Source organism: Dermacentor silvarum, chromosome 7 (assembly GCF_013339745.2).
Source record: "Dermacentor silvarum isolate Dsil-2018 chromosome 7, BIME_Dsil_1.4, whole genome shotgun sequence".
Lineage (NCBI taxonomy): Eukaryota > Metazoa > Arthropoda > Arachnida > Ixodida > Ixodidae > Dermacentor > Dermacentor silvarum.
This window is the reverse complement of record NC_051160.1, coordinates 63,592,819-63,616,261: the sequence shown is the minus strand read 5'-3', so window position 1 is coordinate 63,616,261 and position 23,443 is coordinate 63,592,819. Positions and strand designations below refer to the sequence as shown.

General features: G+C 44.2%; 2 protein-coding genes and 1 long non-coding RNA gene across 5 annotated transcripts in view; 2 read left to right on the top strand and 1 right to left on the bottom strand.

Moving 5' to 3' along the window:
• The window catches only part of LOC125946778 (uncharacterized), a 37,408-nt gene extending 36,411 nt beyond the window's left edge, over positions 1-997 (top strand). For all 3 annotated transcript variants that reach the window (XR_007467872.1, XR_007467871.1, XR_007467873.1), the window contains one exon: positions 726-997. This is a non-coding gene — a long non-coding RNA (uncharacterized LOC125946778). The remainder of the gene's footprint in view (positions 1-725) is intronic.
• A 5,195-nt stretch (positions 998-6,192) lies between these two features.
• Positions 6,193-23,443, bottom strand: part of LOC119458123 (DNA-directed RNA polymerase II subunit RPB7) — a 51,833-nt gene continuing 34,582 nt past the window's right edge. The window contains exons 7-8 of the mRNA XM_037719946.2: positions 19,092-19,125; positions 6,193-6,562 (exon numbers count right to left, since the gene is read on the bottom strand). Of these exons, the coding sequence (XP_037575874.1) occupies positions 6,552-6,562; positions 19,092-19,125 (45 nt within the window). The 3' untranslated portion in view covers positions 6,193-6,551. The remainder of the gene's footprint in view (positions 6,563-19,091; positions 19,126-23,443) is intronic.
• LOC125946774 (tigger transposable element-derived protein 4-like) lies at positions 9,412-11,099 on the top strand. The gene has a single exon (XM_049670761.1). The coding sequence runs from the start codon at positions 9,876-9,878 to the stop codon at positions 10,974-10,976; it is 1,101 nt and encodes a 366-aa protein (XP_049526718.1). The 5' UTR covers positions 9,412-9,875; the 3' UTR covers positions 10,977-11,099.

Here is a 23,443-nt window from a genome sequence, read left to right as displayed (position 1 = left end):
GCCTTACCAGTCTTAACTTAAACACTCACGTAATCAATTGGATAACTGAGTTCCTAACTAACCACTATCGATCAAACCGTTGTAGTTAAAGAAAATAATTCCCCATTAGCACACGTGAAATCGGGAGTGCCGCAGGGATCCGTGCTTGGACCGATTCTATTTCTAATTTACATTATTGATATCGCTAATTTCATTAACTCCACCGTAAGGTTATTCGTGGATGACTGCGTGATATACAGAAAGGTAACTAACACTGAAGATGCTAATAACTTGCAGAATGATCTAAACAGGTTTCACTACGAAATTGCGCCCAATAACGCATCACTACACACTGAATAAGAAGCTAGTTGAACATGTATCCAACTTTAAGTACCTCGGTGTTCATTTAGAGTCTGATTTATCATGGAACTTACATATAGACACTATAACTAGCAGCGCATGTAAAACACTCGGATTCATTAGGCGTAACTTGCATTTCGCCAGTTCTGCTACTAAACTTTTAGCTTACAATAGGCTAAAACGCCCTAAACTTGATTATGCTTCACAAATCTGGAGCCGTTACCAGGCATACCTTATAAATAAAGTCGAATCTTTTCAGAACAAGAGTGCCCGTTTCATAACAAAGAATTACTCTCGGACCATCTAGCATAACTGAGATAAACATGCCACTAAACTTGCCTTCCCTGCAATCGCGCAGACTACTGTTACTTTTGCCTCTCTTTCAGAAAATTTATCACGGCGGTTCCCGTCCATCTGTACTTATCAAACCAGCCCACCAAATATCTGCTCGACTAGACCACGAATAAAAATTAGAAACTTTCTTTGCCCGAACAAACCTTTAGTCCTCGCTGTTAATCATTGGAATCAACTACCAGAGGATGTTGTCTGTATAACAAACGATGACGAATTCACTCGCAAATTAAAACTTCATCTTGGTGTCTGAATGACTTTGTATAGTTGTGTGAGATTTATGTGCTAATATTGATTTCATAAAAACACTATAAACATGCACAAATTCGTCCACTCGATTCCTCTATTAGGATGTGAATGCTCAGTCCTGTTAGCTTTTTCTGTTTTCTCTCTCTCACTTTTCTATTTCTGTCTAACTGGCAAAAAAAAAAAAAAAGTTGTCGCAGTTTCACCTGAAAGGCGAAGCATCAATTGCGATAGCAAATTTGTAGAGAGCTATACGGAGTAATGATAGTAGCTTTATCAGCTGTATAAACTTGGACATGCAGCAGCACCGGCAACACGCAGAACTGTTGTCGACGCCGTCGGCGTTTTGCCTACGTTCGCACAAAATGCGTGCGGCGTTGGTGACTGTTGCCGGAGCCTCTGATATAAATAGGTACTTGGTACCGCAGCTAAACGTCCCCCCCCCCCCCCCCCCCCCCCCCCCCACGGCCTTTCGTGCGTCAGAAGAAGGCGCGTTTGCTCTACATATATGGTGATTGTAAAGGAGGAAAGAGACGCCTACTTCTGCAGCCCTTAAGGGAGCACGGCACAGAACGCGCGTTTGTTCGCCGCCGTGCGTTCACTCCCCGTGAAAGCGCGCGTCCCTCGCGCCCTTTCACTCGCACATACAGCGTTCGGCGGCGCGCGGCGACGATTTCATCTCCATTGACGTCATACGGAACCTCACGGCGACGGCGACGCCGACGGCAGAAATCTGCTTTGGAGTGTCCATATAATTGCTATCGCAATAAAAAAAATGTAAGCTACAGCACCGAACAAAGCAACACGGGCAATCTGGGCGTAAGCTGACACATAAATGCGGTAGTGGCGCTATGCAGCCGACTTCCTGGCGCTGCCCAGGCATTGTCACGGATCATCAGCACGGCAATTAAGTTGTGTGAACACTGGCACGGAGGGGCCGATCTGCCCGCGCTGTCCTAGCATCGAAACTGCACGCGCGCAGAGCAACAGAAATGACGCGAAGTTTGCTTTGTGGCTTTTCAAGCCAATAGCAAAATTATTCGCTTCCACCCACGGCAAATGGTTGCACGCTGCTGGACACGTTCTCGGTGTGAAAGAACTGTGTGTGTGTGCTGAGTAGCGACATTCGAAGCGATGGAAACACACATGAAGTGTTCTTTATTATTATTATTATTATTATTATTATTATTATTATTATTATTATTATTATTATTATTATTATTATTGCAAACCCTTGATGGCTCACGGGTCGAAAATTGGACCATCCGGAAAATTCTATGGCACCTAAATTGATGGTGCCGCCACTGATGGCCAAACCCGCGACCTTTGGTGTTACTTAAAGCAAATATAATTAAGGCAGTCAATTAAGATAGAGTTCATTAAGGCACTCGTACCTATGACCTTTGATGTTATTTGGGGTGAAGTTAATTAAGGTTGAGTTAATTAAGGCACTCGAATCAACGACCTTTGGTGGGATGAAACAAGGTAATATGAAGTAATCAACGCATGCGAATGAGAATTATTTAATGAATGTCTCGTGAGCGCGCAGGCTTTCGCCTTCATGAAGGGACTGTCAACTTTTTTAGACGTCGCTACGCGCCTTATTGACCCTTTTCAAGCAGCAGTTTGCTCTAGAGGAACAAGATGGCGCTTTCGCGACGACGCACCATACGTTGCCTTAGCGAATGCGCACGAATACGAAGCCATTACTGCTTCTCCCCTGCTACTGTGCGATCAGCTGTCAAAAATGCAACTGGGTGTTCGCTAATGCACTGTGCCAAATTTATGCGGCAAAGTGTGTAACGATAAAGGGAAGACGTGTGCGGTAGTTAGCTGCAAAAATAGCGATTCACATATATATTAAGGAATGGATCATCAACCTGTGTCGCCGCTGCTACATAAGGACTGCCTGTGTTGCTGGCCCTTCGCGATGAACGGCTTTCCTCGAGGATAAAAAAGATAATTCGTCCACCAGCGCTGTATAGCTAACCTCCGCAGAAAGGATTTCAACTGCGGAACGTCGGCACTTAAGAGTGAGTATACCGCTCGTTACGAAAGGAAGTAGCGCCACTTACTCGCATAATAAGTTTTTCGCACGGTATCTACATACATTCACCCTTACTCGCACGCAAACTTACGCCCACCCTATCGTTAACGTATCAATAAGTAAATGGGCGCACACTTGAATCATTGTGCCCGAGCATGATATGACGGCGACTACACCGACAAGACACGAATGTTGGAAGCTGAACGTTTCGTGACGGTCCACAGAGTAAGCGAGGGATTAGCGATAATACGTCTTTGCAACAAGCTATCACAAAGTACGGAACATTTACATTCCAAGCTTGGTGCGCAGCAAGAAGAAATCTATCACAGCAAAGCACACCCGCACGCGATTAGGCTGAAAATAAACAATCGGATAGTGGTCGCACCGAGGAACATTACTGAGTCAGAAACATGACAAGCGGCTGCTTCAAAAGGTTTGCCAAATAAAGAACGAAGAGCACACTGATCCTGATTTGATTGATAAGCGGAAAGTTTGGACAGCTTGGAACACATTTCTAGCCCCGCTTTTGGTACAAGCACCGTATACGCTGCTCGCGCCATTTGGAGAAGGCGTAATCCGCTCTGAAAGCACTTACATGTTCTCTGACGTTGTGGCCAAAGCTTCGAGTCGTCCACACTGTCTACGTGTACGACATCCGTCGTAACAGAGGTTTGCTGCGCCGCACCGGTGTCACGCGCTTCCATTGAAAACACAGGGGCAACGGAGGCAGCAATGGACGCGTCATCACGTGATCAAACATGGCGGCGCGCCCACGGGAGCGCAGAGACAAGGGTTAATATCAAGTTATGCTTTGACGTAGCTATTTAAGTCTGCGAGCACAGAGAAGGGAATTCTGCTAGCACGACTCCGCTCGGTGTTCTAGTAGCTGTTTCGCGCCACTGCTTGGACGCTCTTACGAGCCCTAAATTTTCGCTTACATTAGCGTGCTGAGCTTGATTAGCCGCTTCTCGAGATAATCCACAGAGGTAATGATGAAGTGTGTCCATTATAGTCACGCCACCGAAATGTCAAAGCATTTCGCGCTGGATCACAGCGGCACCGATAGGCATTGGTGCCTTATCGGAAGGTAGGTCAAATGGGAGAATGAAATCAAAAGTGTCGAGACGCCCTTCGCATTCACCATGTAATAGAGTTGCAGGACAGGGGAATGGATTGCACACATAAATTGTAGCGACACCATCGGCGAGTGCAACGTCGGCAAACGGGAGTAGAGGGTTCCGTCAATGTGCGCAATCTTCAGATGGTGTAAAAAGGGCAGTTGAGCCGGAGACAGAGTCACAAGAGACGGGCACTAAGGCGGCAGAGAAAGACTGATGTCAGTAGCGGCGACCACTTTAGGTGACTGGCTAGGGAGGTCGACGGTAGTGCGTCTGGGGAGACAAAGCCAGTAATTGCGCACGAGTGCAGCCGACAACAGCTTGAAGCGCGGAAAGAAAGTTGCAGCCCAGAATAACGTCATGCGAAGCGCGTCATAGAACGACGAATTCAACAAAATATGGTACGTCTTGAATCACAACACGAGCTGTGCATGCTCGACTTACTGCGAGCTTGCCGTGCGTAGTCAAAGCTCGGGAACAGGAATCGTCGCCTCCTTGAGTTTGCGGCAGAGGTTTTGGAAACTGCGGCTGTCAGTTATCTTCCTGACCAGAGCTGGAACGGCACAGCGTGGGTGAATGGGAACGGCGGCGAAGAGGAGTCCGACGTGAGCTTAAAGGGCCCCTCACCAGGACCGGTATTTTGTAGCGATGCCTTTCCGGTGCTAATGCCTTTCCGCGCTTTGCAAGTGGTCAGAGCGACGGTCCGCTCGCGTTATCAGAGAGCTTTAGCTTGTCCGGTAATCGGGTAAAAGCGAGCGGACCGGGCGTTTTGCCGGAACCGTATATGTGAATGGTCTGCATGGTGCTACCACCTGGTGGCGCAGAAATCAAACAGACAAATATGTTAATAGTCATGGCTAGGTGGCGTATGCCACCGCCCGATTTAAAGGGTTCAGCCTCATCCATCCATCCAAAAAACAGCTAATATTGCAGTAACCAAGTGTATTCTACTTCGCTGCTGGTGTAAATGTTCGACAGTGGCATAATCGTGTTGCCGCCGAAAATTTACACCAGCAGAGATGTAGAATGCACTTGGTTGCTGCAATATTAGCTGTTTTTTCTGTTTGATTTCTGCGCCACCAGGTGGCAGCACCATACAGGCCGCTCACGTTTACGGTTCCGGCAAAACGCCCCAACGCCCGGTCCGCACGCGTTTACCCGATTACCGGACAACCTAAACCTCTCTATCAACGGGATCAGCCGGCCGTGAGCGGTGGAAAAGACTAGTATAGAATAAGTCACAAGGCATCGCTACAAAATACCAGCCCTGGTCTGGCTATTTTGAGCTTACAAGCACAGCGCATATACAATGCGCGCTAACCATGCACCGTGTCTGGTATTACACCGCTACGCGCCGCGGAGACCTAAATTTTAACCAAACGCCGTTTGCCCTTCTCGCGGGCGCCGCGCACCCAGCCGGAGAGTGACGTATATATCGCAAGTGCGCTACGCACGTCGCCGTGCTGTGATATCACTCGCAGTGGCCCGTGACTTCTAGAATTATTCAAGGCAACATCAGTTGTTTAATCTGTTGCTTCAATAGACGAATTAAAGTTTAGAGAAATAATAAAAAATACAAACCTAATGTCCATCATCTGTCTCTCACGCAGAATGCTACACATTCAAAATGCAAACCAACAAGCCCAAGTGGAAACCTTATTGATTATTCCAGGTTTTCCCCTGATGCTAGACATCCTGCTTTTAACACTACAGGAACTCGTGCCCGTGCGGCCATGTGCAGTTGGAAGCCAGATGCGTTGACCCACTGAGCTATCACATACCTTGACGGTTTGCAATTTGCGCAAGGTGATGCGCACTACACCGACTCTGATGCCACACACACAAGCACTCATCCCGTGCTTTAAAACAATAGAGCCCAAGGTTGAAGTGGTGCAGGCTCTGTCATGGTAGTGGATGAAAGCTTTCAAGCAGAAAACAAGCAGTATGGCCCATCACTTTCTTTTCTTTATTGCACTGGTGCATTGTGTCGGCCCTCTCATGTCTCATTCTGTCACGATATCGTCGTCTTTCTTCTTACTAGGTACAAGTATACCAATAGCAGACGACAGGTATTCTGCTGGAGTCAACATGCCAGACATGTCATAAAACTTTATTTTACTTTCTGTACAACAGGGCTCAATTCAAAATTAAACAGCAGGAAGACCTGAAAACAAAATTTACATCCCACATTTACTTCTTCACAAACACTGCTTTTAAGACAGCCGAGCCAAGCCATGGAGCCTTTTGGGCAACCAAGGAATGTAAATCAAGAAAAATTAACCCTTGACACAAGGTTTATCTTTTCATTTTCAGTGCACCTGAATGTGAACCAAGATTTGAGCCTCCACTGAATAATGTGTGCAATGTGTGCAAAACGATGTACTTCTTTGCAGGGGGTGGAGCCATGACAGGTGACCATGATGAGATATGAAGAGCAGCAGTCTGCAGGTTCAGCTCAGGCCTGTAAAAACAATGCGAGAGAAGGAACAATAACGATCAGTGAGGGCAGTGTGCATGTTTACTAAGACAACATATTTAAGCAAAGAAAGAACTAAGAAAGAGAAATAATTAAACGTAGGAACAACAAACAATCTCTGCTGTGCATTATTTATTGGAATCAAATTCCTGTTAATTTGGATGTACTATTTGGCCGCACATCGGTTAGTTCAGACTCTCGGAGCATGGTGAGCATGGAGCACCACAAATTCATGACGGAAAAGAGCAAGAGCGATGCTAGCATCCAAATGAAACACAGCGGCAGAATCTGCGTCGTCATAGTCATCAGCTTACATCGTACGGGAACAAAAGCTTTGTGCCTATTTTTGCGTTTACAACCTATACTCTTCGTTTACCACCGCGCATAACACTGCGTTATCAATGTACCTTCAGAACTGCGTAGCTGCCACCCATGATGGTGCCGATAGAGACCGTAGTTTCGTCTGCAGTGGTTGTGGCAAACAGTAGTTTTGTTTTCACTCGGTGCAATGCACTTGAAATGTCAAACATGGCAGAAGCCAGTGGCGCACCGAAAGGGGGGGGGGGGGTTTGGGGGTGGTACCCCCCCCCCCCCCCGACGGCGAGTTAACCCCTCCTTATGCTTCACTCCTTTTTTTTCCTTGCGCCTTTGAGTACTGCAACTAAGATGTGAGACGCGCAATCGTCTGCACACTCGCAAACTTGCACAAAAAGCACATTTTTTTACCATTTCCCATGAAGAAATTGAAATTAGTGCTGTTTAGATGGTATTGGCAAACTAAGGCAAACTGTCAACCCCCCCCCCTGGCAGAGATCCTGGGTGCACTACTGCAGAAGCTGTTGAGGATGGAGAGGGATTCTACTGCAGCCCGCAGAGTGGCATCAAACCTGTTGGCTACATTGGATAAAAAAGCGGGTTCCCGCAGCTGGACTGCTAAAGAAGTTCTGAGGCCTTCGCCGCTGTGAGCGTTAATCAGTAACGAGATGATGAGAAATGCAGCGTCTGCACTGCTTCTGCGCATCATAGAAACATGATCTGCTGATTCATTCAGTAAGTGAATGCATGTAGAGATAGTAAGAATTTGTTTATAGTTCTCTTGATACCCTCGATAATTCGACATTCGGTTAATTCAGACATTTCCTTCAGTCCCGTGAAATCCGAAATAACAAAGTTTTATTGTATGTGTTTGTGGGCGCTCTATATAGAAAATTAACTGCATTTTCACGTTGGCTTTGGGTGCTGATAGATGCTGACAGTACGAACCTTTGCACGCATTTCACATTATTCACATGCGCTGCGAGCTGCCAAAACTAGTAGGTGTTCCCCACGAGATGAAATAGTCTTCAGAATGTGGTCGCAATTTTATGATTTACTGCGTGCATGCTAATCATGATACAAAAACTGTGCAGTTGCAGCACATATACAGTCATACATTTTATGATTAAACTGCGCATACGGAGCAGTACTGCATAATTGTAACCTTGGCCAAATGCTGTATCAAGGGCACATGACATGAAAGCTAAGTATACAATGTTTCCACAATACGCTGAATGCACGACAATTTAGTTGCAATCTGTTCGTGTCGGTTCGCACATGCAATTTTTCTGACAGATTAAACATGCCATCGAAAGGCTTTGTTATCTCGGCTGCGAGACATAACTCTTCATCAAAGCTCCCCTACGAGACGTTCAGAGTGATTATATCAGGCTATATACCGTAATGCATTTTCCACAATCGCATATTTAACACTGCGACTTGGTTTAAACAGTTTCTTTAATTTATTTCAAGGCGTTATTGCACGGTAAGTATTATTTCAATACTTTTCTCTCGTAAATTTGATGGAGTACAAATTTTTTTTTCCGGCACAGAAACCAATAAACTCCTTATCTTGCAGAGGATGTATCCACACTGCACCTATATTGACCATCCTTTTAAGAGGTAATTACTTCAGTTATACAACGAGCAAAGTTTGCACATACATTGTTACTATATAACCCCATTGATAAGTTTTTGAACGGGCTGCGGAAAAGAAACGTAACAGCCTCGAAAACGTAACACCGAGGAAGGTCCCAAATTGCCACAGCAACGTCAAACGGCTCTGAATGGGTGCCAGTACAGTTATTAGACGTCTTGGTGCTTATACTGCAGCCAGAGATGGTGTGTGCATGCATGTATAATTAAGCGAGACGTTTTTTTACTACAAATTTTTCCTTTCACAAACTATGTTCGGTGACAGTGGCCCCTTTCCAATCTTAATACACGGTGTTGCCACAATGCTGACTTCAGGGAACCAGTAAAAACCACAACCCCACCAACACACGCTTATCAGGACTGATGATCACGCACTTCCAGCATTTCGGGGCAGGGCTTGACAGGCTTAACCCTTTCAGATGCTGTGTACAGAATTGTGTACAGCAAGATAGTACATCAACAGCAAAAGCACTGATGAAAGTAATGGTATTTAAAATATGTCGCATACATTTTGAAAGACTTATGGGTGGAACTGTATTGCAATTTTGGATAACATGTACAAAATGTTTTAGTAAAATGAGTGGGCAGGTAGACGGTTGGGCGTTTTTGCTCGATGTATGTTGTTCAGTGGACTCTCAATAAACGAAACTCGGTTAAACGGAAATTACCGATAAACGGAACTAAATAATATTATTTGGTTGGTTTCCTATGTGCGAAGCAGTAAAATTCTTCGGTTAATCGAAACACCACTTATTTGTTACCTGCGGTTAAACGGCACAAAACGGCACACTGCACAGGCGACGTTTTGGTTGCAACTGCCAAACTAGTCTCACAACCATGAAATAAGTAATTTTCATAGCCAATCCAGTAGGCAGGTCTCCTTTGTTGCGCCAGCGGCTGCAGTGTGTTAGGCCTATGAGTGTGCCGACGTGCAGCACGATGGAGAACACGAAGAAACGGCCGCATCAAGCACTGCCGCTTGAAACGAAGCTTGAAATTCTCCAGGAGCTCGATGGAAGCGGCCTGTCCAAGACAGAGGTGGCAAAGAAGTTCGGTATCTCCAAGTCGACGCTCTCGCGGATCTCGAAGAACAAAGAAGCGATTGAAAGTGCCGTCAAGAATGGAACCTTTACGTCAAAACGAATGCGGACGATACCTTATGAAGAACTGGAAAAGGTTATTTTTTTGTGGTTTAAGCGTGCGAGGAGTGCGAATTTCCCCATAAGCGGACCCATTTTGGAACAGAAGGCACGAGAAATAGCGCTACAAATGAGCATTGAAAATTTTGCCGTAATCGACGGATGGCTAAGCCGATTTAAGAAGCGCCATGGCCTTGTCTTTTAAGACTATCTCAGGTGAGAGTGCCGCTGTCAACAGAGAAGTTTGCACCGACTGGCAACAAGGGCGGCTGCAGGAAATTTTGCGGAACTATGAGCCGCGGGACGTTTTCAACGCCGACGAGATGGGCTTTTTTTACAAGGTGCTTCCATCAAAGACTCTCGCCTTCAAAGGTGAAGCCTGTACAGGAGTACAATGCAGTAAGGATCGAATTACTGTACTGGTGGGCGCAAACATGGCAGGGGACGAGAAATTAAAGCTGTTGGTAGTGGGAAAGTCAAAGCACCCACGTTGTTTCAAGGGTGTTCGAGACCTTCCCATTATGTACCATGCTAACGGAAGAGCATGGATGACTATGGCAATTTTTGAAAACTGGCTACGGGAGGAAGATGCAAGATTTTCCAAGCAAGGCAGGAAGGTTGTCTTTATCGCGGATAATTGCCCTGCTCATGGCAAGGTGGAAGGATTGAAGTCGATCACTCTTGAATTCTTGCCAGCCAATGCTGTGATCCAGCCAATGAATCAAGGAGTAATTCAGAACATAAAAGTTCTTTACCGTCGCCAGCTGCTTCACCGAATGCTACTTTGCACAGACAATGGAAAGAGCTACAAAACAGATTTGTTGTCGGCAATCCACATCCTGGCCCATGCCTGGGAACAAATGCAGGAAACTACACTACAGACGTGCTTCCACCATGCAGGCTTTGAAGCACAAGAACAAATTCTTCATGAAGAGGAAATCCCTGCCGACGCTGATGCTGATGCCATATTCACTCAGGTAGTGCCCTCTGCCCCTTTTATGTGGCAGGAGTACGAGGCAATTGATGATAATTTGAGCACCTGTCGCGAGGAGAGCCTGGAGGAACTGATTGCTGAAGCACAAGGCGAAGATCAACCCTCCTCCAGTGATGAGTGCGATGACCTTATCCCGAGTGCGGTGGTGCCAGACAGTGCAGCTAAAGGAGCAGTCGAACTATTGCAGTGCTATTTTGAGTGTGAAGGGTGTCCAGAATTTCTGGCAAGCCTGTCAAGCATGGGCATTTACTTCAGTGAAAAAGAAGCTCAAGCATGCCAAGCATACCACAATTGATTGCTTTTTCCCTGTCCATGTAGACAAGTAGGGGTTAGTACTACTAAAATAAAGTTGTGCTTCATGAAACATGTGTACTTTGCTTAAATGAAACTTCTGATAAATGGAACACTTTTATGGATCCCCTCCAAGTTCCGTTTAAGAGGAGTGCATTGTATGTAGTGGGTTCACTTCTTTCATTGTTTTTCACAATGTTATGCACCAGGCATAATTTTCAAGCAGCTGGGAAAGTGTTTATCAAGCTTTTCAATACACGAAATAGTTGATGTTCTCATGTTTGATGTTCCTGCAGTGAGTTTTCACATGGAGTCAACATTCTGTAAACTTGACAAAACTCACTAAAGAACTGAAAATTCTTAATCTCTTCTGCAGCTGTACACATTATGATTCTGAAGGTGTAAGAAATGTGGTGAAAGGAAGTATTTAATCAAGAGGATAAAGCGGCGTCTGAAAGGATTAACCGCTAGTATACATTAGAATGTTCTGGTTTAATGTTAGCGTAATAGCGGGGAAATAGCGTTACCGTTTCGCAAACAAACTTTGCAGAGAGTGTTAGTATAGTGTGATAGCGTAGTTTACGTGCTGGACGCTATTCCATTACGCTTTGAATTTCGCATACATAGAGCACCTAAGTAATTCTAGGTGTGTGTGCATCCAGAAAGTGTGAGAGGCAGCGCAATGGAAGCCAGGAGCACATTGTATTTTTACTTCACCTGTCCGCCGATCTGCAGTGAAACAGACAAGCAGTACAAGCTGTCTACCATAGCCTCCGAAATCTCCCCATCTCAGAGGCTCTATGCCATCGTCGTGCCTATCTCTCGACTTTACCGATAGGTGGAGCTTGCATCTCGGAGAAAATTTCTCTCGTCAGGCTTAAGCGCGTTTGAAACGAGAAGCGATCTCGAAAACTCCACAAGGTTAGCCATAACACTCTCTCGTCAAAGCAGCATGAGACTAAGCAAAAGCCGTTTACGCAGTCATTTGCTACGAACGAAGTGAATTCTACAAAAACAAAGCCAAATTTAGTTCAAAGCAAGCGACTGGGACCACCGCCATGTTTTAGGTAAACTACATAAACCACGCAAAAATGGTAACGTTAAATCTGAGAAATAGCGTGCGTACGCTAAATGGTATGGGTCGTTTAGCGTTCTCAGCATTTCAATACTGCTATTCCGGTAAGCCCGCTAATATGGTAAACATGCTAAACTTAAACTCTATTTATTGCCTTCGTAACAAAGTTGGAGAGTGAATTTGCCTCTGTGCCACTAAATTTATGTGACTTGCCACGTTCAACTGCAACGCAAGATGTGGGAACATTACAGAATGGGGATGTATCAAATGGGAACGTAACACATACGAGTCAATAGGCTTTCGGTCGGGATCGCGAAAATGCCATGTAGCAGACAGGAAAATGCAATTGCGAGGAACGTATCAATGAGATTCCATTCTTCTTCTTTCTCGGGTTTTACAGGGCGAAAACCAGTTATGATTATGAGGCACGCCGTAGTGGAGGGCTCCGGATTAATTTTGACCACATGGGGTTTTAACGTGCACTACAACGCTAGCACACGGGCCAACGAGATTCCACTAATATGTTATATACTATTGTAAATTTTCGTACATTTGACTGCACTGACACAACGTTTCTGCAGCCAACTGCTATGAAAGTGAAAGCAGCTGCATTGAATTCTCACACTGAATTGCAGTAACCGCTCTGTTGCACACTCCAAAATAAATGTAAAACTTTAAAGCATGTATTTCCCTATAAAACACATGTATTATTTGCTGCTATTAAAGAAAGGTTAACAATATCATAACGTATAGTCTTTCGCAATAGGTGTCAACATTATTTCTGCGCGCCCCACAAATGCTCGCAGCAACCAACCCTCACAGTCGCACCAGCAAAATTGCAGACATGTAAGAACTTTCCGAAAATTGCGTTTCGACATGTGCGACTGCGCAGGTTCTTTTTGAGGTTGCAATAAACCTACACCATGTTTGTAAACAGTGGTAGGCACCGTCAATATATTTTGGGCCCTATAGAGACGTCGCGTAGCCCACGTTCACCGCCCCGCTTGCACACTGAGGATGGCGTTTTTCCCCCCTTTTTCTCTTTTTAATGGGGTGGAGGGTGCTAAAACCATAATTTCATTATGAAGAACATGATAGTGGGAGCGCTGGAATAATTTTGACTACGTGAGGTTCTTTAACGTGCACGCAGTGCCCGTTCTTGCATTTCGCCCCAATCGGAATATGGCCGAACGAGACGGTAGGGCTAGCTCGCTGACCACCGCAGTGACAGCCAACAGCGTTTGCACATTGGTTTCCTCGGTATCGTCGGTGCGAATAGCAGACGAAACGTAGTACTTCCAAGCCAGCCGAGCTGCCTCGCTGAGACAGCCGGTGCTTGGGTTTCCGTCTGTGAGACGAAATGCCGTCGGATCGTTGCTCGCAATAGCGCCAGTGGTTTAGTACTGGGCGCTGCTTAATGAAACATGCGCAAATTCGGCGTTTTTTTTTATTAAGTGCTATTTCATGAGAAAAACTGTAGCCGATTTCTATATCGCCATGAGCGGCGATTGGAGCGATCGCCTCGGCTGGGTGATACGACCGGCGAGGTACCGGCCCTACGGCGATGCCGGCTGTGTAGGGCCGCGCAATCTGAGCTGTTGGCCGCGGCCGTCCGATCGCTCCAACTCTGTACTAACACTACATTTTATTTCGTGCTTAAAATTTAATTGACACATTTAGGCACATTTATGATATCCACACTGCAATTAATGCATCTGCGACTGTGCTGCCTACGTATGTGAACACTATGTAAATCTACACTGCAGGTGGCTCAATTCTTTGAGATGAAAATAAATTTGAATGTGACGTGCTTTGTGGGGCATCTGCTCGCTCGAACTAACTTAAAGGCTAATCCTAATCTAGCTTTCCCACAGTGCGGCAAGAAATTGTAATGACATTGTAATGTAATTAATTGTAATGAATTATTGTAATGTAATTAACAATCTTAAGATCATAGGTTGGCTAATGCATGCCACGAAAATAACAGAGAAGCTTAACGGTTACGAAATGATTTACGCATAATGGATGATCTGGTATCAGAATCCCACTTGTGCGTTTTACCGCGGCGGCCCATTGCTTGCGACAGTTTTCATCAGCAGGAAACCTATGAAAACTTAAGCCCCTAGCGTATTTCAGGGCAACGCAGCTAGTGGACATACTGCTTTTTCTTCATTGTAAAATCATAGAATAAAGACCTCACACATGGAACCGTACAACCACCCGCGAAACCCAGGGGCTACTGTGGTAGGCGCGACATGGGCGGCGGCTCGGTGGCGAAGTGCCTACCATGCGAAACTAAATTCCGACGACAGCGCCACTGCATTTTCGTGACATAGCGCCGTGGTGTAGGTGTACAGTAGCTGACGGATTTTTCGGAGTCCAAAAATTCGGACTTGTTGGATATTCCGGACTTCATAGATGTACCGTTAGGTTTCCCATAGAACTAATGCATTTTCGCGACCGATTTTTCGAACGAATCTAGGTGCCAGTGTTCGATTTTCCGGACTAAATCGCTCGCTCCGAGCCATGCTACCCGATCTTAGGGGCTACCTTGTTGGATTTTCCGCTGGCTTGGCCGGGCTTGGCTTCCAGTGACCCCCTGTATAGCCTTCAAGATTAGTAAATGCACGCTATCCTCACGTCCTCGGAGGCCATGCCCGCTCTGCCTTGCAGGACAAAACGTTCCAAAAGGGGCACTTGCTTTTTTCTTTTTTCTGTCAGCTCAGCAGTATTAACATAATCACTCAAGTGGAATCCATTTCTTTTTTGTTTTTTAAGTTTCGGTTGCACCGTACGCAGTGTAGTAGTAGTGATTTTATTGAAGAAAATGACGCTTATTTCTTCTTCAATAAAATCACTACTACTACACAGCATACGGCGCAACCGAAACTTGTGAAAGCTTGCGAAGGTGAGCCAGCAACGCACATGGGAGAGAGGAAGGCGGTCGGAAGCGCGCGGACTTCGTTCGCTCGCGGGGCACAGGGAGGGAGAATGCGACGGAGACTGTGTGGAGTTGTGTTCAGCTCTTGCGGCTGCTGCCGACGGAGCTGCCGCGCAGGCACTGTATCTTAAAAGCGATCTGCTATGTGCCCGAAGTGTGTGCCTGCGGGAGACTCATCTTCAAAGCGATCTGCGATGGGTACAAAGGGCGTGTGCCGAGTGCCAGTAGCTTCGTATGCGTTTTTTTCCCCTTATATTTGCGACATTCGCGTTGAAGCGAGACAATAGACAACGCGAAGGTCAATTTGCCTGCTGCTTCTGGCGCGCTTTTTAACTCTAGCGTTTTAACGAGTTTCCGCGGTCATTGAGCGAGATGTGTTCATGTAACCTGTGCGCGCTTGAGACTTGGGGGGGGGGGGGGGGGGGTGCACGAGTTCTTCGGACTGTTTGATTTTTCTGACTATTTTTCAGTCCCGGCGAAGTCCAGAAAATCGGTTGCCTACTGTATATGTAAAATGGTCTTTACGTGTTAAATTGCAACATGGCCTTGCATGGCTTCTTTGACTGCTAGTCTTACGAATTTTCAGTGATTGCAATCATCAGCCAGCTTCAAATGGCTGCAATTCCATCCTTGATGTCTCCACTGAAGAGGGCAGCGAATTAGTCACCCTAACTGGCCGAAAATGACTGCTGCAAAGAAATCCACAATCACATGGCTATCTGAGTGCAGTCAGCCTCTGTTTTAGTGGAAGGAGATAGAGATGCGGTGTATTAAGAGACCATAATTTCGGCTGCCTATAGCAACAGCCATGGCAATAGTCAACATAAAGACTGAAGAGGTCAGGTGCAAGCATATGTGCATTTGTGCAGCAAAACATTGACCATCTTTTCTGTCCACTTGTGAATAAAGACTTCATTTCTGGCTAATTCAATATTTTGGGCTCTGTTTATTCGTTTATTTGTGTGTGTTTATTCACGCTTTTAGGTGGTCCCCGCTGATTCCGAATTGTTATCGAGTGCCCGTTATTGAGTACAATACAGTCGATTTCGGATATATCCAACTCGAAAGGAATCGCAAAATAGTTCGATACAGTATGTCGATAATTTGAAATACAGTAGAGCCCTGCTGTTACATTCCCGGGTGCTACGTTTTCCCGGCTGTTACATCATTTTCGGCCAGTCCCAGCATGGCTCCCATAGGACCGTTCCCGCATCATGCATTACAAACTGCTGCCCCGCGCCGGCCGGAGCGGCCATGTTGACTTTTCATGTCGCTTGGCTTGGTGGCTTGACGATGGGTTGGCCACCCAAAGTGCCGAGGACAACACCTATGACGTATTTTTGGTTTACACTAGTGAAAGCATGGCCTTAGAGATCCGTATTTGCTATGTAAAGATGGTGTCTAGGTCGCATTGGGGCCCTATAATTTCTTTTGGCGCACAGCTGTTCCTTATAAAGTCCAAGGGCGATAATGCCGTCACCGCGCACCATATGCTGTATGTGCGAGTGAAGGCATGCGAGGGTCAGTCGACGATTGCGGTTCAATCTCGCACGCGCGACTTAACTCTTGGGGGCAGAGTCTAGGCAGTGTAGGTGCGTCAGCGGCTTGTAGCTTTGTACGTACTGTGTGTTCTTGGCGCTCAGTTTGAGTTGAAGCGATAGACAGCATGAAGGTCACTTCTTTCGCTGCTGCTGCGGCGCTTCCTCATGCCAGCATTTTGCTAGCGAGTGTCTGCGCTCATCGAGTGTGATGTGTTCATGTTTGCCTGTGCGCGCTGACACCATGCTTGTTAATATGGGTAATAAGTGAATGCTTACAAATTTATAGGGACGATAAAACTACTATCCTTACTTCGTATAGCTGTCTACTAATTAGCTATCACAATCGATGCTTCGGCTTTTGGGCGAAACTGCGACTTTTTTTTCAAACGTAAGAATTAAAATAAAGTATTGTGCAGTTCACCACTACTCTCATTTCTCAATTTTTCCATTTTCTCGGCTCTTACGATTTTTTTCTTACGGTCCAGTGAAAAACGTATCAGCAGAGTTCTACTGTATAAAATATGCCTGTTCGAAGCTTATCTGAGATTTCATAGCGTCCTGGACAGTTTCTCGAGATCATGCAAAGTGGGAATTCACATTTGCTTCTCCAAGGCCGTGTCGAATGCAAGAACATTTCTGTATTTCTTGCACACAGATGTCGCAAGTTGCTTGGCGCTGCGGAACAATCTTTGATATACTTATCCCAACACTAACCCTAAAAGCGCGTGTCGCTCAATCGGACGTGTGAGCACAGTGTGCATCGTGCACAACGAAGTGCTTGTTACGTGTTTTCATTCAAGATCGAAATGAGTGCACCGTGGATGTAAACCAGCCTGTTGAGTATGCGCTGTGCCGCCATCACTGTACTACTTGTACCGTGAATTGCATGTAAACGTGCCCGGGAGTGTGTTCGTTATAATACCAAAAATACGCCTTTTAGACGGGTGTCACATGGCTAACTATCTAATTTCTGTCACGATTGGATCCTTTGCTGCAGAAGGGAGCCAATCGCGGGCAAGAATTTCAATCCGTATCGGGCTCGATCACGATTGAAAGTGGCCGTGTGACACTGGTGTTAAATGGCCAATCGTCATACATGGGCAACAAGCCAGGCTTTGCCAGGTTTCAGAACTGACTTCCTGTTAGAACCAGTCGTCCTCGCTTCTTGACCACCCTGAAAAGTCAGCAGGTTTCTTCTTGCATGCCGATCAGTGCTTAGACACCTTGCGGTTCCCTTGCTCTCTGCCCTTTCCCTCCGGCTGCTGCTTCGGTGACTGCCGGCACCATATACACGCTGTTAGTTTTGAAAGTGGCCTTCAGCTTGCAGAACATTTGAATACATTACCACTCATGTGAAATTGTGCGAGCGCAAATAAAACGTGTTCAGGGCAGTCCTCCAAGTCGCACAGTGATGAGTTTTCTCGAAAGTGAGGATGTGGTGCGTGGCGGTTTTTCAAACTGTGTAAAGATCCTTACAGGTGGAAGTCGGGGTCGGATTCGTTCTTGCTGCTCACGGAACATTAAAATGACATTCGCAGAAAGCCCTTGTCTACAACAAGACAAACCCAGTGGTACAGCCACGTCCAGTTCAGCATTCCATGCCTGGCCCCATTCAGTGAAAAGATGCAATTGTCATCCACACTTTCTTGTCAAATGTGCAGTGGACTGGGAGGCCGTTTACATTCTTGAAGAAGAGTGGCAATCTACTCTTGCCAATAATGAACGGCTGGAGTTTGCATGAGCCATGGTTTTGTATGCGCAGCAAGGAAAACTGACTGCTCATTTTCCCTCCATGACATGTACTGCCCTGCAGATTCAATCCCCTACTTAGCAGCATCTGACAAAACGGTGCCATTTCAAAGGAAATATTATTATTATATTATACAAAATTATTGTTATATTATAATTACAATATATTAATATAATATTAAATTATTATTATAATTAAATATTACTTCATTAATTATTTCCGACTATGCGAGAGTGACTGCATCTCCGTTAGCAGAAGCGCACTTGCAGGGGCGTGCCGTGCCACAGCGTTCGATATTCACGTAGTACATCGCTATACTTTTGCATGGGATTTCCAATGCAATTTTACAACTGTTTGACATAGACAATAATTCGATGTGTCAGAGTTTGATGTATCCAGGATCGACTGTATAGAAAGCGACTCTTACTTGTTCAAGCTCTGTTTCATTCACATAATTTTCTGGTCCACATAGAGTTTGAATTAACTATGTTCCGCTGTACAACCACAAGAAAAGGCGTACTGCAAGTTGGCTGTAGAGAGCTTCAAGCTTGTTTATGAACATATTACACATCATGGAATACCGGGTTATCGGAGACGTAGGACATGCGTAGTCGCATCGGTGGCACAGTTTAACTACAGAGGAAGATGCATAACTATTATTGCAGTTACCAAACATATTCTACTTAGCTGCTGGCATGAAGCATCTGCAGCAACACAGTCGTTAACATGCAGTTTTTTTTTATATATTTTTTTTATGAGAACACGCATTTAACAAAAAAAAATGTATGTACTACATGTTAACTCCCACTTACCAAGGTAGTCATCCATCAGCGTGCCAATGGCAAACTGTAAAACACAGAAAAAAAAGAGGGACATCAAGCGGTGGAAATATTAAACAGTTATTAACACGACACACATAATGTCACAATAAACGTGCTACAAAAGCAATAGCAACCTTGCCAAACATATCATTTCTGCCATGCTGAGTTTGGTACTTCAAAATTCTCATTTAAGCACCGAAAACATAAAGCAAAACCTAGAGTAGCGTTCTTGACACGGTGGAGCGAACTTTTACTAGCGGATAGCCGAGCAAACTATTTATTACGAATTAGTAACACAAATAATGTTTCACTGTTTTTGGCACAGATGTATTCTCTATAGCTAGAAATAAAGGTGATCAAGTTCTTAAGTTTTCTTTTGTGCGGGCTCCGTTGGATGTGGTGCTGGCTTTGTGGGATTAAATTTAAAAAATACCACAGTCAAAACCAAAATTATACTGTCAAATTGGGTGAAAAAATACTATAGATTGCTTTATTATTAGAGATGCTGATTGTTCATTAAAGAATGCATACTATTCATTAGAGCTGCTCTAAACAGGCACTCTGCTCCATATCACTGCTAGAACAATCTGCACCACTCACATACGGAGAGGTTCATTGAATTATTTAACTAAACATTCACATAACAGCGGCAGATATGGTTGTATGCACTGACTCTATGAGAGGCTGACAGAGCTGTGTGCAGGTCCAAAGAATCGGCTCTGAAAAATCTAATGAGCTACTGTATTTGCAACTTTTTGAAATCACCTTTGTCAAAACTTGACACAAGTTTTTTTGCGAAATTACTATCATCAACACAGCAATGAGTAAACAACGTCTAAAAAATATCAGGCATTTTACAATAAAACTGTAAAAGCTGGTAATGTATGAAACAGTCATAAAAAGAAATTATTTGCATCTCCATTTCTTTCTCCAACACGATTCTTCGGGAAATTTTTTCTTCTTACCTAACAGACTTTAAACAATGTACAGCCGCCGTCATACTTAGCCTGAACACGCCTTGGGCGCCTTTTTGATTCTACTGCGGGGGGTGCTAATAATTTCTGGATGGGTTGCCTTGAATCTTCTAGTTTAATGCTTATTCTTTCCAAAACACTTAATGTTTGCTCCTTAAAAACAAAGTTTGTCCATGTGTCTTCTATGTTCGTATCAAGTCTGACAATGACTTTAGCTGTCATACTAACTGTTGCACACGCACATTTAGAGTGTTCTTTGGATCCTGGAACCATGTCTTTTAATTATCTGTATTGTTTTCTATTCTTTTTACCTTGCGTCACTGGTTCAGAAGAATCTGTATGCGTACCAGCATAGGATGCCTGGTCAGTGTATATGGAATACTGTTGCTGGACAAATTTAGGTAAAATTTAATTTTGTTTACGAGGCAAGTGCACGTACAATTTTGTAGACTTTTGGAAGTATTAATCCGCAAGATCTTCCCACATATGGCTGATACCACAAAACACTGAACCAAAATAGACTTGTTGAGTGTTTCTTCAAGCTCTATTTTCACTAATTTGGCAAAAAAAGTAGGGGTGTGCGAATATTCGAAAAGTTCAAATATTATCTAATACTAAATTTTTAATATTCACATTCAATTCGAAAAATAGATATTTGAAAATGTTTGAATATTCGGTTGGATACGAATATTCGAATCATATCGAATATATTGCTGGCTGTGCGGGAGCAAATACGGTTCTTAGCATTTGTTTCTATCTAATTGAAGAATATTGCGGCAATTTTGTGCTGAATTTTGTGATAATTTTGTGCTGCTAATTTCGTCTGTAAAGCACACTTAGCCACTAAACGTATCAACTTTGTGGGAAAGCCAGTCTCAGCAAGGCGCACGGGTTTGCAAACATTGAGGGTGCACTTTTATTTCTTTTTTGTTTTTTGCTTTTTTGCAGCGCCACCCCCAATTCTGAGCTTATTGCTGGACAGCAAGTGCGATGAGTGACGACTGGCACCGGGTCAAATGCCTCTTGATGCATTTGATGTGGTATAATAATGCACAGGCTGGCGAAGACAGCTAGTAAAAAATAAATTTCCCCAGTTAGCATGAGCCAAATACACAATGTTTTAGTATAACGGCTTACTAGTCTACTTTTTTAACATTGACAATGTAATTGCAATGTCACAACATAGCAAATTAACCAACTTGCAAATAAATGCATGTGCATATCATTATTCGATATTTGAAGCTAAATACGTATTCAATTCCTATTAGAAAATTTTGACATTCGCACACCCCTAAAAAAAAGGTTTGATTACTACAGAAGAAATCGAGGGCTAAACATCAGTTTCTTGAATTTCACTCCGATAACGCAGCATCGGCACCTCATTGTAACGTCACAAGTTTCCAAGTCCTTTCTCGTATTTCAACTGTTTTCGCACATGAAATGTTCTCGAAAGCCTGCTAGCTTCAATCTTCAGCTTCCTTAGAATGCACAGTATTCTATCTTTACCGATGAACAAACTGATTAGCCACAAATTGATGCTGTCGAACCCCGTGACATCAATGTGGAAAGTTCAGGGTGCTGTCGCCACCCATTCTTTGTATTTTAAGGTTTTTATTTTTTTTACTTCCCAAGACTCCTCTCACATTAAGAGCAGCCACTTTGCTGCAGCATAAGCGTAATTTACTAATAACTAAACTTATTATTCATCTTTACTGTCCATTTACTGTCAAGCAGGGAGCCTGGCATTAGCGATGGCGTGCTGTACCATCAACCGAACAACACCACAAAGAAAGCAGCAAAATCCTGCGGTGTGCACACAGGCCGTGCTGGCCGTTAGTGTTAATGACGGAGACGTTAATTTTATCAAAAAATGACCCCGTGGTCTTTTCCTTACGCATCGGGTCTTCTGGGAAGAGAAGAAAGGAAAAGGGATGAGTTAGTGCCATTTTATACACCATACTGACAGTCACTTTGTTATCAGCAAGACTACACACCACACCTTAGAGCTTGTTCCATCTGTGATAAGATGAAATGCGATGCTGTAATTATTGAGCAAACACCGACTGTGACACATGAATCACCGACTGTGACACATGAATCAAACAACAATGTATTTCTTTGGAGCACGGATAGTGCGCCCGTTACCTCGCTGATAACGTAGGCGGATGTCAGTAAGAAGTGCAGCAGCCACTTACATCATTGCTCACATACCTGGGGATCTGTACATGTTGCGTTATTGCATACTTTCGCCAAATGTTGCTCAAGCACCTATGAAATCAGCTTCATCAGCTTCCTTGTGTCCTACACTGACTTGTGGTCGGTCAATCTCAGGTTTAATAGTGTTTTAAGCAAATCTGCATTTTATTTAGTTAAAGTTCAGTTAGTCTCAGTTAAGATTTCTTGCATGTGAAAAAAAAAATGTGTGTTGGAAAAGTAGTCGCAGTTCTACGGTGTGGAAGGATTTGCATGCTCAATATAAAAATTTAAGTGAAAATAAAAAATATTTGAGTCCTGTTTTGCGATTGTCCTCATTTGGAACATACCCATCTGGCTCATCCACTGCAGTGGCATCATCGCGCTTTCCCACTAGGCTGGTGCAGCCCACGAGCCCAGGGAGCATTTCAGATACCAGATGTAATTAGAGATCAATGCCAGAAATAGGTTCCCCGGACTAGTCATAAAAACTTGCTGTACGAACTCTCGCGTGCTTGCTACTTCAACTACCATAGTAGGAATATGGATGCAGGAGCCCTGAAAACTCGAGCTTAACTCATGTCATGGCTAAAAATCATCAAAAAGGACACACTATGATGTACTCTTCTTTACTACAACAAAAAGAATCGGCTCAGAATTCAATATTAGTGTGATTTTTATTTTATTAGAACGAGACACATCGTTAGGATGACCATATATACATAGGTCAATAGGCTCAATTTTCCGACTTAAAATAAAATAACGCAACATTTTTTGCAGTACTAGATTTACCAGTGCTGGGTGGGTATTCTGTAATATTTTCATAAATATCAGCGATTATTTGTTTTAGAACATCTCTAAAATGTTCCAATTTTGGCTATTTTTGCAATTTTGCCATTTTATAACGAAATAAATATGTGGTGCAGTTGCACACTTTCTCCTTTTAGTTAGCAAGAAACCTTTAGAAGATTTGTTAGAAATATTTTTCAGCTTAATCGCCTTAGCTAAAATGGCCAAGAAGAATCCCTGATTTCGGGGTCAATCAGAGGCAGTTGCTCAAAAACTAAAGTCTGGCAATTTTTCTAAACCATACTGTGGGTGACAAATTTAACTTCCTGTGGGGCAATAGCACTAGTGGTTTAGATTTACTGAAATATGTTTGGCAGGGTACAATGT